This window comes from Motacilla alba, chromosome 5 (genome assembly GCF_015832195.1).
Source record: "Motacilla alba alba isolate MOTALB_02 chromosome 5, Motacilla_alba_V1.0_pri, whole genome shotgun sequence".
In the NCBI taxonomy this organism is placed as follows: domain Eukaryota; kingdom Metazoa; phylum Chordata; class Aves; order Passeriformes; family Motacillidae; genus Motacilla; species Motacilla alba.
The window spans coordinates 17,410,368-17,432,256 of NC_052020.1; the positions used below are offsets into that span (position 1 = coordinate 17,410,368).

At 46.6% G+C, this 21,889-nt stretch overlaps 1 protein-coding gene across 3 annotated transcripts in view; it reads right to left on the reverse strand.

Moving 5' to 3' along the window:
* Window positions 1–1,409: 1,409 nt before the first annotated feature.
* Window positions 1,410–21,889, reverse strand: part of CD151 (CD151 molecule (Raph blood group)) — a 32,060-nt gene continuing 11,580 nt past the window's right edge. For 2 of the 3 annotated variants that reach the window (XM_038138328.1, XM_038138329.1), the window contains exons 2-9: window positions 19,985–20,105; window positions 14,603–14,706; window positions 13,452–13,643; window positions 8,889–8,963; window positions 6,286–6,390; window positions 5,275–5,430; window positions 4,304–4,390; window positions 1,410–3,542 (exon numbers count right to left, since the gene is read on the reverse strand). In XM_038138328.1, the coding sequence (XP_037994256.1) occupies window positions 3,483–3,542; window positions 4,304–4,390; window positions 5,275–5,430; window positions 6,286–6,390; window positions 8,889–8,963; window positions 13,452–13,643; window positions 14,603–14,686 (759 nt within the window). In that variant the 5' untranslated portion in view covers window positions 14,687–14,706; window positions 19,985–20,105 and the 3' untranslated portion in view covers window positions 1,410–3,482. The remainder of the gene's footprint in view (window positions 3,543–4,303; window positions 4,391–5,274; window positions 5,431–6,285; window positions 6,391–8,888; window positions 8,964–13,451; window positions 13,644–14,602; window positions 14,707–19,984; window positions 20,106–21,889) is intronic. The other variant, XM_038138330.1, reaches the window with a different exon arrangement.

Sequence of the window (21,889 nt, forward strand, 5' to 3'; positions counted from 1 at the left end):
TGGCCACACCGCACTCCTAAGGACACAGAGGGGGCCAGAACAGCCCTTCCTTCTCGGTTTGTGCTCCACCTTCAACTCACTTCTCCTGGAAATGGGGCTTGGGAGGAGGTCCCACAAATGTACACAGTCACATTCCTGTCTTACCCGCTGCATCCCAGGAATGCTCAGCAGTCCCGCAGCGGGGCTCTGGTTCGCTCCCGAGCCAGCCGGCTCTGCCGGCCCTGCACAGGCAAACACGCTCGCGGGTGTTTCCGGCAGAAGTCTCGGCTCGGAGCGGAGCGCAGCCGGGTGAAGCTGTCCGCCCGTCCTGCGGGAGCAGCGCGCTGCCGCAGGCGGAGAGCCGGGCGCGCTGCCGGGGCCGGCGGGCGCGGCGCTCCCTTCCCGGGCGGCATTCCCGGGACACCGCCGCGGCCCCGTCGCCACCGCGCGGCCGCGCCCCGCACTGCGGGCGGCGACACCGCCGGCGCTCAGCGCGGCACGGGGCATTCCCACCCGCACATCCCCAGCGGTGACCGTGGAAGACGGCATCGTTCTGCTCCCGCTTTTTGACCTGCCCCTGGTCCGGTCAAAGTAATGGAGATTCCAACAGGACACGTTTATACCCCTGGGGCAGCTAATAATACACTACTATCAATACTAATAAATCTGCTATTCATTCTAATAAATGATCATAGTTTCAGGTTGCAATAGGTGATTGTACTAGTGGATCCTAAAACATAATATTGTAAATAGAATTAAATGGATCCCAAATGTAGAATTTTTCGTAATTGTATTAATAGCTAATAGCAATACTATAAATGCTAATGCTTACAGGAGATGACAATAAACACGAATAAAGTAAACTAATACTACTAATTAATAATAAATATTAATAAGGCTAATAACCACCCCTGCCATTACCCTGACAGCACAGAGGTCAAATGATGGGTGACACTGCAGGCCACTGGGTGACCCTGAGGCCTTGGGCTCCCCTGGACTGCACTAGCAGGTTTTGACCCATTACACCAAACTGCGCCTTCTCAATAAGCCTGAGCTCATCATAATTAAGCCCTGCCTTCTCATTTAACCCCTTCATCAATTATCAGAGCCTCAAATGCCCTCAAGTAACCCCTACCAGGGACTCAAATGACCTCAGGTAAGCCCAAATGACCTCAAGTAACTCCTGTGACCTTGAGCAACCCCTGAGGTTCTGCATCCTGAGCTCTCAGGGAGGAGCAGCCTGCAGCACCCCACACCACATCATAACCAGACCGGCAGGGCAGGGATTTGAAGAAGACTTCCCCCAGCTTCTTTCCCTGCCTGGTCCCTCCATTCATCTTGAGGAATTGGCTCCTCAGCAGCAGGATGTGAGCAAGCCAGAGAACTCACCTGGCTCATGGTAGCCCTTCAGTTGTGCCACATACAGTCAGTACAGAGTCTTAAGCTTTATTTTTTCTATTGGCCAGCAACTTAAACTGGGTTAAAAAAACCAAAAGCAATGAATATTGTTACACAGAGAAAAAGTATAAAATAACTCAGTGGACACAAGCCAACTTACTGTTTATGTCTCATTCTTCCTGGCCTTTCCCAACCCTGTACAATGTGTTTGAAGGGAATGGGTAAAGGCAGCTATGAAGATATGCTTAAGAAATCAGAAATATTGCTTCAAGCAACATGCTCAATATTCTCCTCTTAGTTAGTAGTAAATACTTGTTAAGAAACTTTACTATAAAACAAGACATAAATTTAGAGATTTCTCCTTTAGATCATTACAGAATAATTTAGCTTTCCTCTCTTTCTTACTGTTGTGGAACCAAGGATACACCTCAGCTCCTCCACCTCTCTTTCTGCATTAGTTGAGGATTATTTCATAGGACTGATATTGGAGGAGTTTCAGATTGACCTGCTCTGAATTTTAAGTGTCACCCTTTAGCGCCAGTCCACGATTTCTGCTCTGTGAACCAAAACCCCCACGATGCTGCAAGACCCTTTACTGGTCTGGATGATTCTGCTTATGTTGCCTGTCTGCTGCCAGCGGCTCAGCCAGCACTGCTAAAAGGCCAGAAGAGGGAAGAAATTTATTTATGAAGGTCTGAGCTTGTCTTCACTGCTCAGAAACACCAAACTCCCCTTTCTGCTGCTTCATGAGTGTAACAGGCATACCAGGAAGAAGGGAACAAAACAAGAGGAACTCAAGATCTGCTAAATTCAGGCACGATCCTGCTGGCACCAAGTCCATGGCAATGTCTGTATCCTGTATGTATCCAGGACCCCAGTGCATTTAATTAAAACCTATTCCTCAGCAGCAAACCCAGCACTACCAATTTACCAAGCACACTGGGGCAACTGATTGAAACTGACTCTTCTGACTTCCTTGGCAGTAACCAGTAAAGTGAGCTTTCAGGCAAAGCCAGAAAACCCTCAGCTAATTAACAAGCTATTTGGAGGCTGAAAAACATTGGTGTATATCCATTTCCTGCCAAGGGAGGTAAACCTCGAGGTTTTAGTTAGAAAAATCAAACCAAGGGAACATCTCAACATGTAACAGATGAAAAAGGTACTTCCACTAACTGAGCAGGCCAAAGGGTAGCAAGATATGGCAGCCTCACAGAAAGACCAGCTCTTCACCAAACCTCATCAGGGAATAGGGCGGTGGAAATAAGAGTCCTCATTCATTCATGCTGGAAACCAGTCAATAAAACAGACTAGACCCAAAAAAGGCAGTCCATCATCTTCGCTCTAGAACTGCTGGGAAGCAAAAGGCCTCTTGTGGCTCCTAATGGCACTGTGTTGGAGGAGGCTTCAAGGAAGAGAACCAAGAATTGCTGAGAAATACTAAGGCACCCAGGCACCCACAACATCTTGGCAACATAGTGTCACACCTAGATTTCAGCTGCACCAAGTTGTGCTCCCAGTCAGCTGGGCAAGTAGCTCCTGCCTCCAGTAACCAGGCAGGCATCCTCTCTGGTGGAGAAGAGCTGTGTCAGGATATTGGTGAACACTTGGGAGGAGGGAGAGAGAGAAATCTTCCATGTATGAGAAAATCAGCTCTGGCTCCAGCTCAGTGCAGAACCATCATCTGTCCTCACAGTCAGTGCCCGGTGCTGCTGAGCCACTTCTCAGGAGAGCAAACCATGATTCTTGTACAGCATCCTGATAGCTTCATGTTGGCTTGGGAGAAGCCTCAAGGGAAATGGCCTTGGATAAATCTTGCTTTGTAGTTATATCAAGGGACTGTTGTGCTAAAGCTTTAGCAGAAGATCCACAGCTTTTTTGTTTCTTGACACTGAAGAGGACCCGCTGAACTCCCGGCTGCTTTGTACACAACCAGGAGGGTGACTTTCCCCAGAGGGGCAGTAAGGCAGTGCATGGTTCTAAAGGCATTCAATTGCAGAGCCAAGTCCTCAAGTTACAGACACTTTGGTGGTGGTGGTGAAGAGTGGTCAGGTTTGGCAGGTGCTAAGGGAAGTGGCAGAGGGGGAGCAACAGAGCTCTCACAGCTATTAATACGGTTCTGACTTTAAACTCTTGTACAAGCAGCAGGTGAAAATCATCCCAAAGATCTACAGTGTAAAGGGAAGAAAGAAATACATGAAAATCACAGAATGGATGCAGTGGAGTCAGCAACTTGCAAATTAACAGTTCAGACCCACACTGGAGTGTCAGCCAGCTCCAGCCTGGGGATAACACACTCCAGCTTGCAATAGGCAGCAGGAAAAAACAATCTGTGCTAATCCCTGTAATTAACCACCAGTAGCTTCCTGGGGTGTAATTTGGCTGCTTGCCAGAACAAAGGGGAAGATGAGGAACTCCCAGACATATCTGCATCATGGAAAAAAGAATATCCTGTGCCATCCCCTCTTAAAATGAGAGTGCAAGACATTCACATTCTACGCTGTCATTCATCACCCTCTCGTAAATCATTGCAGACCCACAGGGCTGTTCTTCAACATTACACAGCTGAAGGAAAAATTCTGGGTAACTCGAGATAATCCTTAGGATCTCGGGTGGGAAGGTCCCTGCTGCAGGGCAGGCAGTTATGGGACACAGCCACAGGAGGGCTTCCTCGGGCTGCCGAGCCATGGCCTCCCACGGCCCCGGAGAACTCCTCCCCGCGCCCTGCTGGATACATCACCTGCAGGGAATTTACCAGACTGGCACAAAGGCTTTTGCTTTGGACCTGGTGAATCCTCGGGTCCCCGAAGTACCTGGCAACTTCTTGCCAGGCGGGGAAGAGCAATAAAACATCTTTTTTCCATCGCTCAGCTCAGGAATTCCTTCAACTTCTGCCCAGCACCCCAAATCTCCCCTCAGCCCTTTTTACCTGCACACAAGCAATGCTGATGCCTACTGCCCCGATAATTTTCAGATGCTCTTGAATGAAGTTTTCCAGCTTGGTAATGCAACCACTCTGCAGGGTGAAAGCAGGGACATGGAAAATCACCTTCATTTTTACCTTTTACTCACTTTAATCCAATGTTTGCGACCCTTGAAAGCAGCACTTTAAAAAGTGGTGTCTGTGAGCAATCTCTTCCCCCAATATCTCTGGAAAAGCTAAGCAGATGAATGTGAACTGTGAACTGCATCATGCCTGGTATTTATTGCTCAGAACCAGCTGGCTCAGGAATAAACCCAAGGTGGCTGCTGGCAGTGCAGGAGAAATGCAGAAGAACTGACCACATCACACACAGAGTATCATTCTTCTCTCAGGTATGTGGAGAAAGATTCACTTGCTCACTGCCTAGCTCCTGCCTGGAGGGGATGTTTATTCCTGTGAGGCCAAAAGGCCAAGGAAATGCTGCTAAGTGCATCCAGAACCAACAACCGTAACATAACTGAAGCCTTTTAAGAGTAAATTCTTCCCACTGCTATTTACTAGTTTGGTTATTGAGTTTTGGTATGAACCTGGAAAGCCAGGCTCTGTCTGGTTCTGCCTTGCAACTGTCAATCAAGGACCAAAAGTATCTCCATTTGCACCTCATGGAGTAATTCCAACCACAGGAAGCTGTGTCAAATGTAGGACTTGCATCCAAATCTCTTGTCAGAACTGACAACCTCTCCTGCTTCCCCCCATAATTAATGTACAAAAATAATTATTTTCCTCAATGTCAACATATTAAACAACAGTCCACAGAGCTGAACACTCAGCTAAAGAAGTGAATTCTCCATTCCAAGGAATGTTACTGACCTTGAAGCCTACTGACAGTTTGCAGTAATAACCCAACACCATCACTCCCTGCCCACCTCCTTTACACACTTTGTGACTGGTGGCTCTGAAGCCCTTCTGCTCTTTACCTCCTTGTAGATGTTGGAGGGATGGTCTCTTCTGCCACACAGGTCAGTGATCGTCTTACAGCAGCTGTCTGGGACTTTCCTCCCACTGGCCTCTGGAGATTTGATCCACAGGCTGTCGGCCCAGTCCGTGTAGTTGTTGCTCCCACAGCACTTGAACTGCACACACACAGAGCAAAGGCTGAGCCTGCAAGCACTGCAGCCTTTTTCTCCTCCAGCCTCCCACATCAAGCCCTGGGCTTCACCCTCCGTTGCGGACACTCCAGCTATCTCATGGGTTTGGTTTTTTTTATAATTATTAGTGACTTTTGTTTGAAGAGTTCCCCAAATGGTCCTTTAAATATTAAGTTCATCCATCCTTCAGCAGCTGTGACTTTTGTTTACTGCTGGGACGAACTGTAACCAGAGTGCACCTGCAGCTGCCTCAGCTCATAACTGCATGTTAATGATAGCAACAGGATAAGTTTAATTACCAGTTACCATCACAAATGCACCTGTTATGGCACTATGCAAAGAGCAGTCCCTGTGCTTTGAAAATGCCTATGCACAAGGGCCTTTTCTGTGGGAAAACCTGTCAGAACTGTGGCAGCCCTAACCTGAACCACCCCTGAACCAGGCACAGCAAGCAACAGTGGCAGAAGATTCTTCTTTCATCACGTCTTGCTCTCTAGGGTACTGAAAAGCTTAATGAAAAATGTCAGCAATTTCTCCAAAGCTTTGAACTGGGAAAGTAGAAGCAGCTGTCAGAGTGACTTGGCAGCTCCAGTTCACTGGGAGCTGTTCAGATATCACTTCCCCAAGTGCTACTGGCCATGCAATTCAGTGATCACACCATGCAATTCTGCCAGTTGCATGGCTCAGGTCTTGCACTTCACCCAATTTTGTCTTGAATCAGAACATACACTCAGCTTACAGAAGAAATACCTGCAGGTTGGACAACAAGAGATGCCTTTTGTGTGCTTGGTTTTAAGCCCTGAAGTTGCATTAATTCTTTTTGCCTCCAGAGACACCCACCTCCTGCTGCAGTTTGTCCACTGCACTGGTAACACTCTCTTCTCCCTCCCTCCGGTACTTCTGGGTCATGGTGTTCTTCAGATTTTGTTTCAGCTCCAGGCTCAGCTGAATGGAAGAGACAAATGGGATAAAATCACAAGGCAAAGTCACTCAGAATGACCCCAAGCCCTGCATACATTCCATTGCTTTGGCTCCAAGAGGAGGATGGAGAACCCAGTGGAAGCTACAGCTTCCCTCTAGATTTTCCTCCAAGGCTGGAGTGGACAGGCTTATTTCCAAATGATTACAGATCAGACCTCTGTTTTAATAACTGCAGGGAGGTGCTTTGGGATCAAATTTCAACCAGTGTTACACATCCCCACATGGCTTCTCACCTTGAATGTGCAAGACTGCCAAGACATGCCTGCAATGACAGGAATACAAAAGTGTGTCTGCTTAAACATGAATATGCCTGTGAGACTATGTGCAGTCTTCTCCCTCTAAAGCCTGTAAAAAAAAACCCTAAAAACTCTATTTTTGTAAAAAATACAAATCACTCTGTCCAGGAGCAGGAAGAAATCAAGAGTCCTTGGCATGATGGACTAAAGCCACATAGACCAAACAGCTCTTGTATCATCTTGAAAAAGGATGCCACAGGAGGGAATTAAGTGTGTGATTGCAAAAATCACTGCAAGGCCTTTCTTGATAATAGAGAGACAAAGTCTGATTTTGCAAGAGCAGAATTTCTGAAAGCTTAATCACAAACCACTGCCATGTTCAAGTGATTGGATTCAAACACTTATTCTTATGGAGACTCTTTTAATCTAGGTGAATTCTTCTCACCCTTTGGTGACAGCCAAGAAGTGCCAAAGAGCCACATCCTTTTTTTTGTTATCCTGGTTGCATCTCTTTCTTTTTTTTTTTTTCATACCGGTTCATGCAGCAACACTGCTTTAGTCCAACACCTTTGAAATTCCAAGTTTCCTATATAAACCAATATACACAATGCCAACATGCATTTTAGATGGGGCAATGGAATAAACAGCTGAGCAACCTCTTTATATACCTTTTATTCTACGTAGTAGGTAGTAAATGAGAGGAGAAACATCTGGTTATACTAAACTGTGCAAAATACAGTCTGGAGTTTATTCTCCCCTTGAAACACTGCTTTCTCCAATCCCAGGTGTCAGATGGGGACAACATCTACCTCAAAGAGATGATATGAGACATCATTCATTAATATTAGGAAAATGCTTTGAGATCTTGGACTAGGAAGCTCTATGGAAATGCAAAGGACTTAGCACAATAGAAAGAAAGGAAAAGGCTCAGCAACTGGAAGGCAGAGGCAAATAAAGAGGAGAGTCCATTTGCAGAATTATTACTTGGGAGAAAAGCAGTTACCTGTGGGCTCACGGGGAAGAACTGCAGCATGGAACAGAGATAAAGAACCAGTTTAGACACACACATGCAAGCCTTAGACACCAAAGCAAGGGCTGAAATAAAAACAGTGGCAAACAGAGCAAGCAGCCTGCAACCAAGAGAGAAGCAGGATTTATCAGCCAGAGGGCAAAGGGATGTGCAGCTGTTGATCAGAGATGCACTCAAGTGATCCAAAGCACTCAAGGGAACAGTTCTGAATATAGTGTCCCTTATTTCAACCCGGGGATCAGCTCCTCTTCATCCATTGTCACATATGAACCTCATGGCTTTGCACAGATGGATGGACAGATCCTGGCTTCCTGCCATGCCTGCCAGGATTGATCTTTTCCTGTTAAAAATGCACATTCGTACCCTAGATCCCTCCTGGCAGGAGCCAGTACAGTTCTTTGGCTCCTTGCAAACCACCAGTGCCCATCCAAGGCAAAGCATAGAAGGTCCAAAAGAAAATGGAATGGCAAGGAGTCCTGGCAGTGAAGTCAACAAGATGGGATATTCAGCTGCTTTTCAGACAGCCATTTGATAACAATCCTAATTTGCCACTTCCAATCAATTTCCAGACATGAGAGCAACTTTGCAGGCTGTTTTGCCTTGGCGGTTAAACTCCCTTTGAAAGCAAAGTGATGAATTCAGCTCTGCTCTCGGCAGCAGCAAGAAGTGCCAAGCCAGACCTGCAGCTGTTGGGAGCCTGTCCTGTGTCTCCTGCCCCTCAGCTGTGCTGCTCAAGTAAAGCTCTCAGAAAGTTCTTGACCTGAAAGGACCTCTCAGCCGGTCCATTCATTACTTTTTCTGGATGCAGCAGGAACTGTTCCTGTGTCCTGAACACGATAAAGTGGCACTAACATGATTTCAGTTGCTTGCACTATGCCTTGAAGGCTGTCAGGAGCGATCCTAAATCTACACAGCCTCAAAAACTGTCTTCTGCAAGGGTCTGCAGAAAAACAGGGCACGAAGTGCACCGCAAGAAGGAGCTGAGCAGCAGGGCTGAGCAGCCCCTTGGAGTAATGACCACCACTTTGTCAAAACCAGTAAATAATCCAAGGTCTTTTGTATATGAAGGGAAGTGAGTAGGTGAACCACAGACCTATGTCCCAAGCATCCAGGCCAAATTTTGGCTGGAGAAATGGGATGATAACAAGCTGCTCTCTCTCCCTTGTTTCAGTCTCCAAGGACTAATGTCCACTCACCTGCTGGTAGTAGATATAGGCCAGGATTCCTGCAATGATCTCCAGGAGAAAGATGCATAGCAACAATATGAAGTACTGTAAAATAATGGGAAAAAGACATTAGAACAGAATGCCAGGAGGCAGCTTTTCTTTACCTGCTAAAATGCCTGACTCTGTCCTCACCGATGCTTTTCTGCAGCAGTGTTCAAAAGCAGGGGCTGGGATTAAGACTTCAATAGGGTAGGAAAGGAACAATCTCATAGATTAATAAAAAACCACCAAACCACAGAATAACTGAAGACAAGCAGCAGCAAGCGTGAGTTTAACTCACACAGCCAGAGGGATATAGGGAATGGAAAAGTGCAGGCAACCAAGATAAGATCACTTTACAAAAGAAACCTAGATAGGTAATCTAATGACTACACTCAGTATCACAGAAAGCATCTGATTCTGACATCAATACCAAAAAAAATTAAACTTTTGCTTGTTTTGACATTGTTTAGGGCATTTCACCAAGTTACTAAGGAGCAATACATGTTATAAAGATGACTCAATAAAACCACTGAGGGCCCATTTCACCAAATATACAGAACAGCAGCTAAGCATAAAGCATCATTTGTGCTCCCAGTGACTTCTGCAGGGCTCAGCCACAGGCTGAGGGGCAGTGTAGAAGTGGATGGACTTCAGCACTTACTCACACTCAGCACTGAGACTGTATGTGTCCTGAACTGGGGTCTAGATGGAAAAGCTCTGCATCTCAAAGGCAAAGTGAGAACAACTCTTAGAAGACTTATAGGAGAACATGATTATTTCCTAAAAGGGCTTAGTGGCAACGAAGAGAAAAGGGTAAAAGCCCTGCTTACCACAAGGAGAATCAAATGGGCAGTACAGAAAACTGTTTGGGAGCCCTGTTCTATTCACAAACAAGTCAGAAAGCCAAACCCATGAGGAATACGTGCAGTAGATTAAAAGGACTAGGCAGGCCTGAAGAACCAGGGTGGTGTGTCCACTTCCTACCTGGGGTCCAAGACAGCTTTTCAGGGAGAACCCCTGTCCTGACAAACATGCTCATGGTCAGCAATGAACAGTTTCTTTAGAGATCCAGGCTGTTCTGTGACTGCTATTAAATTACTCTTCCTGTAGATAAAGCTGAAGAGACCTCAGTTCCAGCCATAACAAGGACCTCAAGCTAAGTTCCTGTAAGAGCTGGCTTTCCCAGGACAGAACAAACAAAATATCTCCTGTTTTCTGTTTTATCCTCAACCTTGAGACAAGCAAATGGCTCCCTACAAATGTAACTGGACATCAAACATGCACAAAAAAAGGACAGTGACGATCTGAACACAGCAAGGATGCCTTCTGCTGCACAAGGGTTACACCCCCACCGTGCACTCTTTTCCCTAGGTACTTCCCAGCCCTTTCTGCAGGAGTAAAATGACACAAACACTCAGGCTTCCTCCTTCACCCCTGCTGAGCTTCAGCAGCTGCAAAGGAAGGACAGCTGGGTTTTATCTGCAGTCCAGGCTTTAATCTGAGCACACAATCTCGGCCTTTCACTCCCCTGCCCCAGGCTCTCCCCCGAAGCCATCCCGACCATCTCCGCAGCCTGTACAAGGTACCCATTCATCCCAGGGCAGTGAGTCACACACTGGAGTGCAGGATAGCTAAAGGCTGCTCCCAACACTCTCGGGAGGTTGAAAAGGGGCAAGAAAGGGTTGCCAGGCTTTGACACAACGGCTGGCTCTCTTTTGTTGGGACCTTGATAAGTCTTAACCGACCTGACATAATTTCTCTGCCAAGGAGGGCAGGATGCTGAGAACAACCAATGGACTGGAAAGCTTATTTATTTTTCCTTGCTCTGTGTAATGTCAGATGCATTCAGGTAGAGCTAAAGTTATGTCACCACAAGCTCTCTGCTCGCTGTGCTGGCTTAGAGTGGATAGAAGCAAACACGTATCCAGCAGACCTTAACAAATCTGAATCACAAGTAAAACCTTGTGAGGGAGGTTAGTGCATCTACCACCCATGAACCCAACCTGTCTCTGCTGATACACTCCACCATTATCTTACTCTCATCGTTCCCTCAGGGCCACTTCTAAGTATCATGCTGATACAGGGGAGCAGCAGCTTTCACTCTGGACACACACAGAGCACAGGGTAGCTCTCCCTGCTCTTCAGCTGTAGCTGCAAGGCTTTCTTAGAGGTCTGCTGTGGGAGTAGGAGGCCAGCTCTGGCATGGAACTGTAGGGACATGCCCTACTTGTTTCTCAAGTCAGAAATGTGTGACCACCAGAAGCTCTCTAGCAAACACATGCCTGGACCTGGGTGGGCTCTAAGCAAAATTTACTCTGGCTCTGGCTCCAAGACTGAGTCAGGGCTATTGGGTGTCTCCTCAAAATCTAAAGAGCCCAAATTCCATCCAGTTTCAAGTGAGGTACCAAGTGTTAAGTGTGTTTTCTCTGAATAAGACAAAAAATGGTTCAACCCACCTGCAACCCAAACAGTTATCTGGAGACATCTTTCTACTACCTGAAAAAGAGATAGATAGCAACAATACTCCTAAATCAGCAACCTCACTTCAGTGGGAGGGCTCCAGGCTGAAATGCAGCAGGAACAGAAATCCTAATCCATGTGAGTTGCCTTCTCCCTGTCCAAGGTAGCTGACTAGAAAAGGCAGTGTGAGGGGCCAGGACTGAAGAAAGTCATCTTCTCTCTTTACAAGCAAGGCCTCCTATTTGACAGGTCTTTCCCTGGGACTCCGGCTGCACTTTGACTGAAGTATGATATAACAGTGGTCTGCATCCTTGTGAAGAGCGGGACTGCAGCACCACAGCAGCCAGGCTGCAGATCCACTGCCTTGCCTGCTCATGGAGCCAGAGAAACTCCACCTCTGCTGCCCAAGCCTCAGCACAGCACATGGTTAAGGAAGGCCAGTAAGAAATGGCAAAAAAGTAGCACAGCTGTCAGTGGTGAACAATGCAATACTATGAAAAGCCTTGAAGTGGGATCATAAAACTCAAGTTATATACAAGGCAGAAAAAAATTCACAGCTTCCCAACTTTTCAAGAGAAAAACAAACTAAAAGCCATGTATATATTTTACAAACAGCATCCAAAGCTGTCAGTAATCGATTCTTAAATCTGCACTAAGGCAGCACTGGGGAGAGCACAGCTCTGTGCCACTTGTACTGCTCCCTCCCGTATTTACATGGGTCTCTTGTACAGAGGGAAAGTGGGACTGGCTGGCACAGCCCCTGGGGTGACTGTGATGCTGTCAGGATTACTGTCTGAGCTCAGAGCTGGCAGAGGCCCCCAGCCAGGCTCACCCAGTCCTGGCAAGCACAGCCCTGTCTCAGATTACTCAGGGCAACCAAAGCAGAGCACAAGCAAGAAGAGACAATAGGTCTGTCACAACCAGCCACTCCAAAAGGACGCGTGGTGTAAGGAGACAGAGTGACCTTTTATTCCCAAGAGACAATTATTAATTTTCTATGGCAGAATAACAAAGAAAACTCCACTGAATTTTCATATGTAGCTTCTGGCTGAGGGAAAAAGACAAAGGGAGATCTCTTTGGCATGGAGAGTCAGTGAAGCAAGGCCAAAACCAACTGCTACAGACCAGGAACCCACTGAACAAGCATTAGCAATGCACTCACTGTGTCTTCTTCTATATTTTATTCTCCCTCCCTGGCCCTACTCTGCCTCTCACAGGGATTATCAGGTCTGCATAGCAGTGAAGCATCAGGCTTGCTCACAACCCTTATTTCTGCTCCTCTATCCAAACTAAAGAGGAGAAATGGGGTCAGTCAGGTGAACGAGGATTTGCAAAGGAAGGAGGTGGTGGATGAAATATTTTTTTCTGTACCTGTGAATGCCAACAGCCAGTGATTGTTATTTCAGTCACTGCACTCACCACTGCAGCCCAGACACTAAAACAGACTGCTGCCACACTCCAGACTGAAAGGGAGATTTGAGAGGGAGCAAGCAAAATAGAAACCTCAAGGATGGTAAAAAACTTCAGTGTAGGTGGGTGAGCCAGGAGCTCAGGAAGTAACACAGAGCAAGCTGTAAAAGAAGCAGCAGATTATCAAAATAGTATGGTTCTTCTTTGTGGAAGCAAGACTAAAGTAATTTTTTTGCAACTGAAGAAAATATTGGAAATGTCCTGATCTTTGACAACCAAGTGAAAAAGTGTATTAATCTGTCTTGAACCTAACATCATTAAAAATTGAACCTAATGTCATTTTGTTACAGGTCTCTCATATTTTCCTCCCTCTTCCCATTTTCCAAAACAGAATATAGCAAGGAAGAAGGAAGAGACAAAAGCCACAAGATTTTGATTTGAATAGTTTCAAATAGATGTTCTCACACGAAGCACAGGTATTTCAACTACACTTTTTACTCTTGAACCACGTAGCACACTCTGTGTGGATGAAACAAAATGCTCCTGTCCCCTGGGACATGGACAGCACTGCTGTCAGGAGCTGGAAACCTTAGTGATATTTGCTCTAGGACAAACAAATAAGGCTGGTGCACAACACAACCAAGATTCTTCCCCCAAATAAAACAATCAAGCAAAACTCACCACTCGTAGCAAATTCCGCCGCTCTTTGAAGGTGGCACAGCACCCAAGGATGCCAGTGACCATGACCACCACCCCAGCCACCACCAGGATATAAGCAGTTGCAGAGTATGTGCTGGAGGAGAGCAGGCTGATGTAGTCACTCTTCTCAGCCAGGGTCCAGATGCCCACTGCCATCACAGCCCCGCCAGCCAGCTGGGGAGAGAGAGAAGCAAGCATATGAAGGGTGTCTGAGGCATGGTTCCTCACCTCCCAGAGCAGCTGGGCAGGGACAGCAGGATGTACCACAGCTCCATCAGCTAGCCAAAGATGATCTGCATTAAAGGATGGACTCACTGGGACTGAAGCAGGTCCTGAGCTTCAAGACAGCCAGTTCAGCACCCCAAGGCAGCCTGAGAGGGAAGCTATCTAAACCATCTACCTGTGTACAGCAGCTCATACTCAGACCAGAGTCTTCCCAAATGTAGCCACACTGGTTTTTGGGCAAATAAAATATGTCAAATCTGTATGACCAGCCTGGCTGGCTAAACTTTAACCCTTGTGACAAGTGAACACAGAGAACCCAACCACATCCCTAGTCATCCCCTCTCTCCTTGTAAGCCTTCAACTTCCAGAGGGTTTTAGGCAGCTTCTGGAAAAACTCAGACGGTTTTTCTTAAAGGTCTGATCTGGACACTCCATTGCTCTGTCCCATGCACTGAAGTAAAACAAAATCCTTTGGCATCAGTAACTTTCGTGGTGGAAATTATGACTCTAAGAAGCTCTAAAGTGGATCAGCTGCTAGAAGGTGTGTGTCATCTGCCAGCACTCCCTCTGCCATTTTGAGAGGAGGAATGGCAAGACAGTGGAGCCCTCAGGCTCCTGGAAAAAGTAAACCAGGTGAAAAATCAAGGCTTATTTTTAGGCTTCCTGTAATTTTCTGTATTTGGTAACATGACCTAGAAACAGCCACGTGCTACAGTGTCAAACCATAACTTCTGCAGCCTGAGCAGGCAAGCCCGAGGGGTGGCATTTCACCCAACAGGACAAAGGCTTTGTCCTACTGACGTCAGCACTTCTTCCCAAAGACTTCATTATGCCCAAGATTTCTGCACCCCTGACACCAAAACTGCAGTGCCACCTCATTGCCTCTGACATGGACTGAGTTTTCTTACCCAGAAAAAGAAGTTGAAGATGAAGAGAAGGTACTTCAGACAGATGGTCCCACATGTTTCCTTCTTTTCTGTATACTCACGCATCTTTCTGGTTCAACAAGTTCCTAAAAAAAACCAACAAAATCAGAAAAGCTTGAGTGAGTCAGTCATCACACCACTTCTCCCAGAGGGCCAGCATTACTGCCCTCCTTCTACAAGATCTAACACTTGCAATCTTTTGAAGTAAGCTGGTGAACAAGCCATCCAGCTGACTTCAGGGACACAGGACAGCGTTTGCTCAGATAAAGAGCTCTCAGATCCAGTTGGGTGACCTACACACAAGACCTTGCACAATGCCAGGCCTGTTCTCCAGAAATCCCAGTCTGGCTCCTGAGTGCAGCTTGTAGCTGCTGTTCTGAAGGCGGCAACAGAAACCTTAGTCTCTGATATTTATGGAATAATCTGTCTCCAAATAATATTATCTTCTCACTGCCATTAGTTACAACTGCCTTAAATAGATCCTTCTCTAAGTTTGGGCTATTTTTGATCTTCACAACTGTAACTGGGAACACACTTGTTATATGTTCAGATGTCCTATCCTTTTTGAACCCAGCAGTCTGTTGCAGTAATTAATTATCTTCTTCACTGCTTACCTTCCATAGCCCTTCTCACTGGCGAGCTGTCCCCCAGGGCACTAAGAGACTGTCCCAGCTACTAAGAGGAAGAAACACAACCCCTGACTTCAGATGATCTGACAGCATAAAATGCCCCTGCAGATATGTAAGGAATGGGATTTTGTTGTGAGTCAGTCCCAGTCCTGCTGCACCCAGGGGCACATTTCCCAGAAGTGGGTCTGCAGCCAGCACAGCTCCATGTTACTTCTCTGCCTGTTGTCCAGACCTCAAAGTCTGAACCTCTCAAAAAATGCTCTCATCACTGCCTGACCAAGCTGACAGGACAAAAGCACTGCACAGGTGTACAGAGTATTGCTGCCAGCATCACCTATGTGAGGAAGGATGCAGAAGTGCAACAAAATCCTCACCACTTGCATTCGATTAAAAAACCATCCCTTTCCTCCTGCACCAGCCTGCAAGGAATGATGCAAACATTGTACACCAACATCAGAGTGCAATGTTTTCCTAAACCAGCAATTTCCCTGGAAACAGGAAGGCAAACAGCCTCTACATTTTTCCAGAGGCATGGAGTTCATGCTTAGTTAGAACACAAAACTTCTTCCCACAAGAGATGCAAGTTCCCTCCAGGGACCAACTGCAGCTGCACCCAGCCATGCAGTTGAGACTCATCTACCTTGGCAAAACACCTGACAGCAAAGAAAGTGAGAAACAGGTACACACAGCCAGGCTGCACATCAGGTGACTATCAGCATTATCTTTGCCACCACACTTCCAATGTCTGCCTTTAGAGCCAGATCAACCAAGGCTGGGAATGGCAGTTGCCCATTCTGCAGCATAACTGTATTTTATTTGCAGGCAACTATTTCCTTCTGCTTCATGCCAAACCACTCAAAAGCCCCAGCCAGGCCTGTGCTTTAGAAACTAACAAATGAAGCTAACAAGGAAAGCAAGAGTGTGAGCATGCCAACAGTCCCACCCATGCTCATTCCCGTCACCATTTCACAAGAAAACATTTTTCTCCAGAATAACATCTGGCAACAGCAGTTGGCAGCAGAATGCTGCTTCACTGGTAAAGGGAGCAGCTCTGAGATGGTGGCACAGATCAAGGAGAACAACTCTTCAGAGTTATCTCCAGAAGAGATCAGAACCTCCAGCAATGCTCAGATTAATTACCGCGTTGCAGCACAAAAGTGCCCCGGGCTTTGGGAAGGAAGGGATGCTGCTGGTACTGTATGCACTGACCAGGCTTGCAAATTCTCCATGAGAAGACGCCCCAAGAACACAACATGCATGGAAGGTGACAGATTTATAGTTCCCAGAGACTTCATTAAGCCACAGAACAAGAATGGCAGCAGCAAGGCAGCCACACGTGCCTGCACAACTCAGAACAGGTATCTCAGCCCAGATCTGAGAGAAGCCTTCCAGTAACAGGACTTCTGGGCACCCCTTCTAATATCAGGGCTGTATGTAGAGGAACGTGCACTGCAGGCTTGCAGAGACTGACCAGGGGATGATTTTCTGTCCTTAGGCTCCTTGGCTCAGTTTCCCTCTTGCTCCCGAGGATTTTAGGAACCAGCCTTCCTTCATTCCTTCCGTCTGTCCATCACCTACGTATTGCCATACAGCAGGTGCTGGGCCCTAGCAAGGGATACTCACTTGTCCCTCCTTCTGATCCAAGAGCTCAGAAATCCCAGTCACAGCTCCATCTAGTCCAGGGTGAGAACTGGGCAGACACACAGCTGAGACTGCACTCGCATCAGATGACAGACAGTCTGAAATCCCCCTCAAGACTGCAGGTCCTGCTCCACCCAGCACTGGGTACAGGCCTTTCAGGCAGCCTGGCTTCACTGCTGGCAGGAGAGGATATGCCTGCTTCCAGAAAGCTGGCAGAGAACAGCTGCAGGTTTATAAAGCAGGGTGAATCACCAGGGATGGCAGACCATGAATCAGAAAGCAATCAGGGCTGTCTCCTGTTTGATCTATCCTTCCTAGCCAGGAGCAGAGCTGATGGCACTGGCTGCCTCTGCATGCTTAATGACTCACCCAGCCAACTATTAAGGGAAAGGCAGCTCTGCAGACCCTCTTTTTGGAAGTGGAGTTTGTGCTCCTTGCTTCACACAGGGTGATCTGCTGTCTCCCATCACCTGCAGAGACCGGGTCAGGCTTCACGGTGCTATCCTGGTCTTCAGGGAAAGCAAGAGAGGGCAGGAGACTACAGTGAAATGCTCTTCCCAAGGAGCTCCGGCAGCGGGAGGGAGGGGGGAGCCACAATCTGCTTCCCAGGCTTAGGGTGACTTCAGGCTCTGAGCCTCATAGTCCCAAAAAGAACAGAGGTGTTGATCAGTGTCACAGCACCAGGATGAATATGAGGGCCTCATCCTGAATTCACTGACATAGCCAGGGTCTCTTGCCTTCAATCATCCTTATAACAAACCCTCAGAACTGATATGAATCACTCTTGAAACCGGACAAGGAGCAGCAACAGTAATTAACACACATAATTCTGTTCTATTTTAAACATTGAGGAAAAAAACTGTTCTGAATCACTATCAATAATTACACATGAGCTCTCTGATGAACAGGAAATTGAAAGCTCTGCCACAAGGGTATATTTACAATTACATAAAAACATATTAATTAAACATGAGCTTCATAATGAAAAGTATTTTGCTAACTGAAAAAGTGGTTAGAAGACAAAAAGTACTTCCATAATGAAGTTTACTTGGTCCAGTCCAAGAGTATCTTCATCAGCAAGTTAAATTTCAGCAAGCAATCAAGGAATACAGGCTGTGAAATTTAGTCACACAATGGAAAGAAGTATTTTTATGGAAGTCACGAGAATCAACAAGAGGTTCCTACTATGCCCACACACACTGCAACAGAAATGACAGAGAGAAATAATTCTCTAGGGAAAACAAAATGCATTAAGCTGAGAGGAAAAAATAAGTGACAGAACCTGTGGATGAAAAGGAGGCGTAACAGTCTGAAGATTAATTCAAGAAGCTGGGAGTTGAACAGCTTGAATCCAGCTTCCCACTCTGACACAGACTTTGTGCATAGACTTGGGCAAGTCCCTCAGTCTGACTCTTTCCTCTCTCTTCCTCCCCAGTGCAAGACCCTCATCCTTCTCTAAACCCAGTGATTTTATGAGGATCTGCACTGAGAAACTCTGCTGATGGAGGAATGCCAGCTGAGAGGCATGACAGGCTCCAGGTGACTGGCAAATTGGCAAAAGCCTGACAGCAACATGATTTCACGGACTCAAAAGTGCTTTTGCCAGCAAAGACTATTTCAGCCAGTGAACTGGAACAACCTCTTTTATGATTAGTAAAATACATACTTATAATGAGAGGAATGCCTGGTAAAGCGATTTTGGCAATAATTTATGAGACTTGCTGGTTCAAATACACCAGAGATTGAGAGATGCTAACAATGAAGCATATGACTAACAGTGGATAACAGTGGAATAACAGTGAAGCAAGGAGGAACCTATGCAAACATCTGAAAAAGATAAAGAGATAAACAGTGAGCTCATCCTGCCCTATGTGACTGCAAGCCACAGCATCCTAGGAGGGTAAGAACAGACAGTGCATGACTGCCAGGCAAGGCTGGGATCACATCAAACACGAAACCATTCTATGGTCTGATTTTCCTGGGCTCTCATCCTACCATGACTGAACCCTTAGGACAAATCAGACTTCAAGAACTCACCAGAAGTTGAGCAGTATGGCTCCAGTTCTGGGTGCAGAGCCTCTGAGAACATAAGCACTGCACAGACAACTGTGAAACCTAAAATTTCAATGGCAGGACTTGCTCTGTGTGTTCCACCCCACACCACTGTATTTTTCTTTGCAGACCCAAAGGCACACATAGGCATGCACACACAGCCCAGCTCAGAAAGCATATGACATGCACACACACACACACTCCTGCTGGATAGACACTCATTTAGTCATCCCAGACACTGCTTGGTACATTTGCCTCAACTTGCACAGTAACAGCACTTAATTAAACAGCAAAGAAAGCCAGACCTCCAGGCTTTTTCTGCACAATGTGCCCTAAAGCAGCATCTGACAGATGGGGAAGAAACAATGCCAAAGAAAATGAATAGCTCCCAGGCCATTAAAAGCATCATTATTTAAAAGTATTGATTTTTGAGTGATAGCAAGCAAATTGGTATCAAACACATCAGTGACAACTATTCCACAGATAACTCATACACCACAACTTAGATAACTTCTAACTTCTTTACCATAGCACACAAGAAAGATTTGCTGCAGGAAATCCCACTGCACCTCTGCTGTACCAAAAGTGTAACCACTGGGCACACTGCTGGCCTGGAGGGAAATGTTCCACTGGAGACTATGTGAGCTGGGCCAGATAACCCTGGCAGCCACCAGCAAACAAAGCAGACATCCTTCCCTTGGTATGTGCACTGCAGGTGTGGGCCAATAACTTTAATCTTCAGCAAACTCACTGACATTCTTTATCAAGGCTAAACTCCAGCCTTTGAAAGCATGACCTCTCTCAAGTTCCCTCTCTGTAAGATGAAAACATTACCACTGACACTTTACCTACCCCACTGAACATCCTCAGAAAGGGCCTCCAGCTGCTTCTCACCTGCCAGAAAGCAGCTAAAAGTAATTTAAGTAAAGCCTTCCCAGGAGAGGAATTCTAAAGCTTGCAGGTAAAGAGGTCAAATTCACACCATGTGCCATTATCCACCCCAAATTGACAGCCAACATGGATCAGCAGTCTTGACACTGACCTTTCACCACCAGAGCAGGTGACAGCAGCAGTGCAAATGTTCGGTTCTTTTCAAAGGCTTTTTTCCACCCCCTCTCTTCTTGCTGGCTCTAGTCTGCTGCTGGATTTAGGAAAGCAGAAAGCTGAAGGAAAAAAAGAAGAGAGATGCAGAGAATCATGAACTATGCCAAAGACTATTCTGAAATCAATATATGATTATATGCTTTGCCATCAAGTCCTTTAAGTAGAGAGCACATGATTTCAGAATACCTCTCATGAATGCATTTGATTAAACTGCAAAGTCTGCACTGGATAACAGGAAAGAGCTTAACTGCAGCAGGGGGGAGCATGAACATCTTCTGCTGGTAGAAAGCTGTCAGAACAGGTTTATATTTACTGCTGCATCCTGTAAATGCTGCTATCAATTCTGTCAAGGCTGTGTACACAAAATGACAGCTCATTCTGGTGCAAAAGGCCTGTAAGCAACTCCATGAGAAAGCTCAGGAAGATCTGTCTGTGCAGTGCAAAGCCCTTCTTGGTGTTAGTGCCTTGAAGTGATCAAATTTTCAACCTGGTCGTGGGCAACCCCACCCTCTGTCCTTCCTCAGCTCTCCCTTCTGCATCAAGGGCTATCAGTGTAGCCATTGACAGCCACACTCCAGCCATGGGATTCATCCCATCAAGATTCAGTCATGGCAAATAGGTTGTGGCCTTCCAGCAGCACAGTGGCTCCCAGGTCCTCCCATTTGCTGCCCACTCTGAGTGTACCAGTGCAGAGACACCTCACCTGGGCTGTCAGCCACATCACCTTTTTAGAAATATCCTCCAGTGTACCCAGCGTATGGCAGAGCAACAGGCTGAGGGCCCTTGCTAGCACTCCATCCCTCTAACCTCGGCTCTCATCCTAGGGCTTGTCATTTCTCTGGAGGCAGCTAGGCTGCATAAGTCTGCTGGACTGGAAAACGGCCTCTAGCATCCCCTCTTTCCTCTGCTTTTCTAAGGTAAAGGGTCCCAAACTAGCACAGTATGGACAACACACCCTCTTTTATAACCAGCTTGGATTACCCCTGCTTCCATTCTCTATGAGAAATGATGCCAATAAGAGGCAGAAATTTACTGATTCACATTACTACACAGCCTCTAGACCATAAAAACATCTCTTCAGAGAAACAAGTGGAAATTCCATTTCTTGCACCACTGGAAAGCAGGCCAAACAAAGTCCTTGGGTTTGTAAACTAAAGGTCAGACAAGGGAACTTTCAGAGGAAGTAGGGAGAGGAGAAAAGGCACAGTCACCTAGAAGGCAAGCAATAGTTCTTAATCCTCTTGAGGCTGGGCCCAAACTCTCCAAGACCAGCCCTAGTGCCCTGCCCTTTATTCATCTGCTTCATGCAGCTCCCAGGCTCCTGGCTTTTCAGAAAGCTGACCCAGGACAAAGCTCAATGCTTTGCTTTCCATCTCAGCATTTTGGAACATGCTGCAAAGTCACAGTACTTGTGCCTTGGACTGGGGAGAATGCAAAACACAAGTCAGGCATCCACCGAGGAAGAAAAGCTCCTTCTAAAGAATTGTCATTTAAATTTAGAGGGGAGAAGGGGGACAGGCACACAGAACAGATTTTGGTCAAAACCCCTCTTCCTTGACATCTTTGGCAGACCTTGCTTGACCCTACCTCTTGACTGGGAGAGCACTTCTCCAAAGAACTGAGAGAGGGTAAGCTCATTCCCGTTCTGGGGGTCTGGGAGGATCTCATGTGAACAGTCTGTGTCAAAGCAACATCTCCAAGGGCACACGACAGCCCTGCAGTCACCCCTCAGAACGCTTGCCAAATCTCTCCTTTCTTCTGCCCTGGCTCAAGGTGCTGCGTTTTGAATAGACCCCTCAAGAGAGATGCAGCCTCCAAACTCCTGCTCATTTTGATAAGAGCC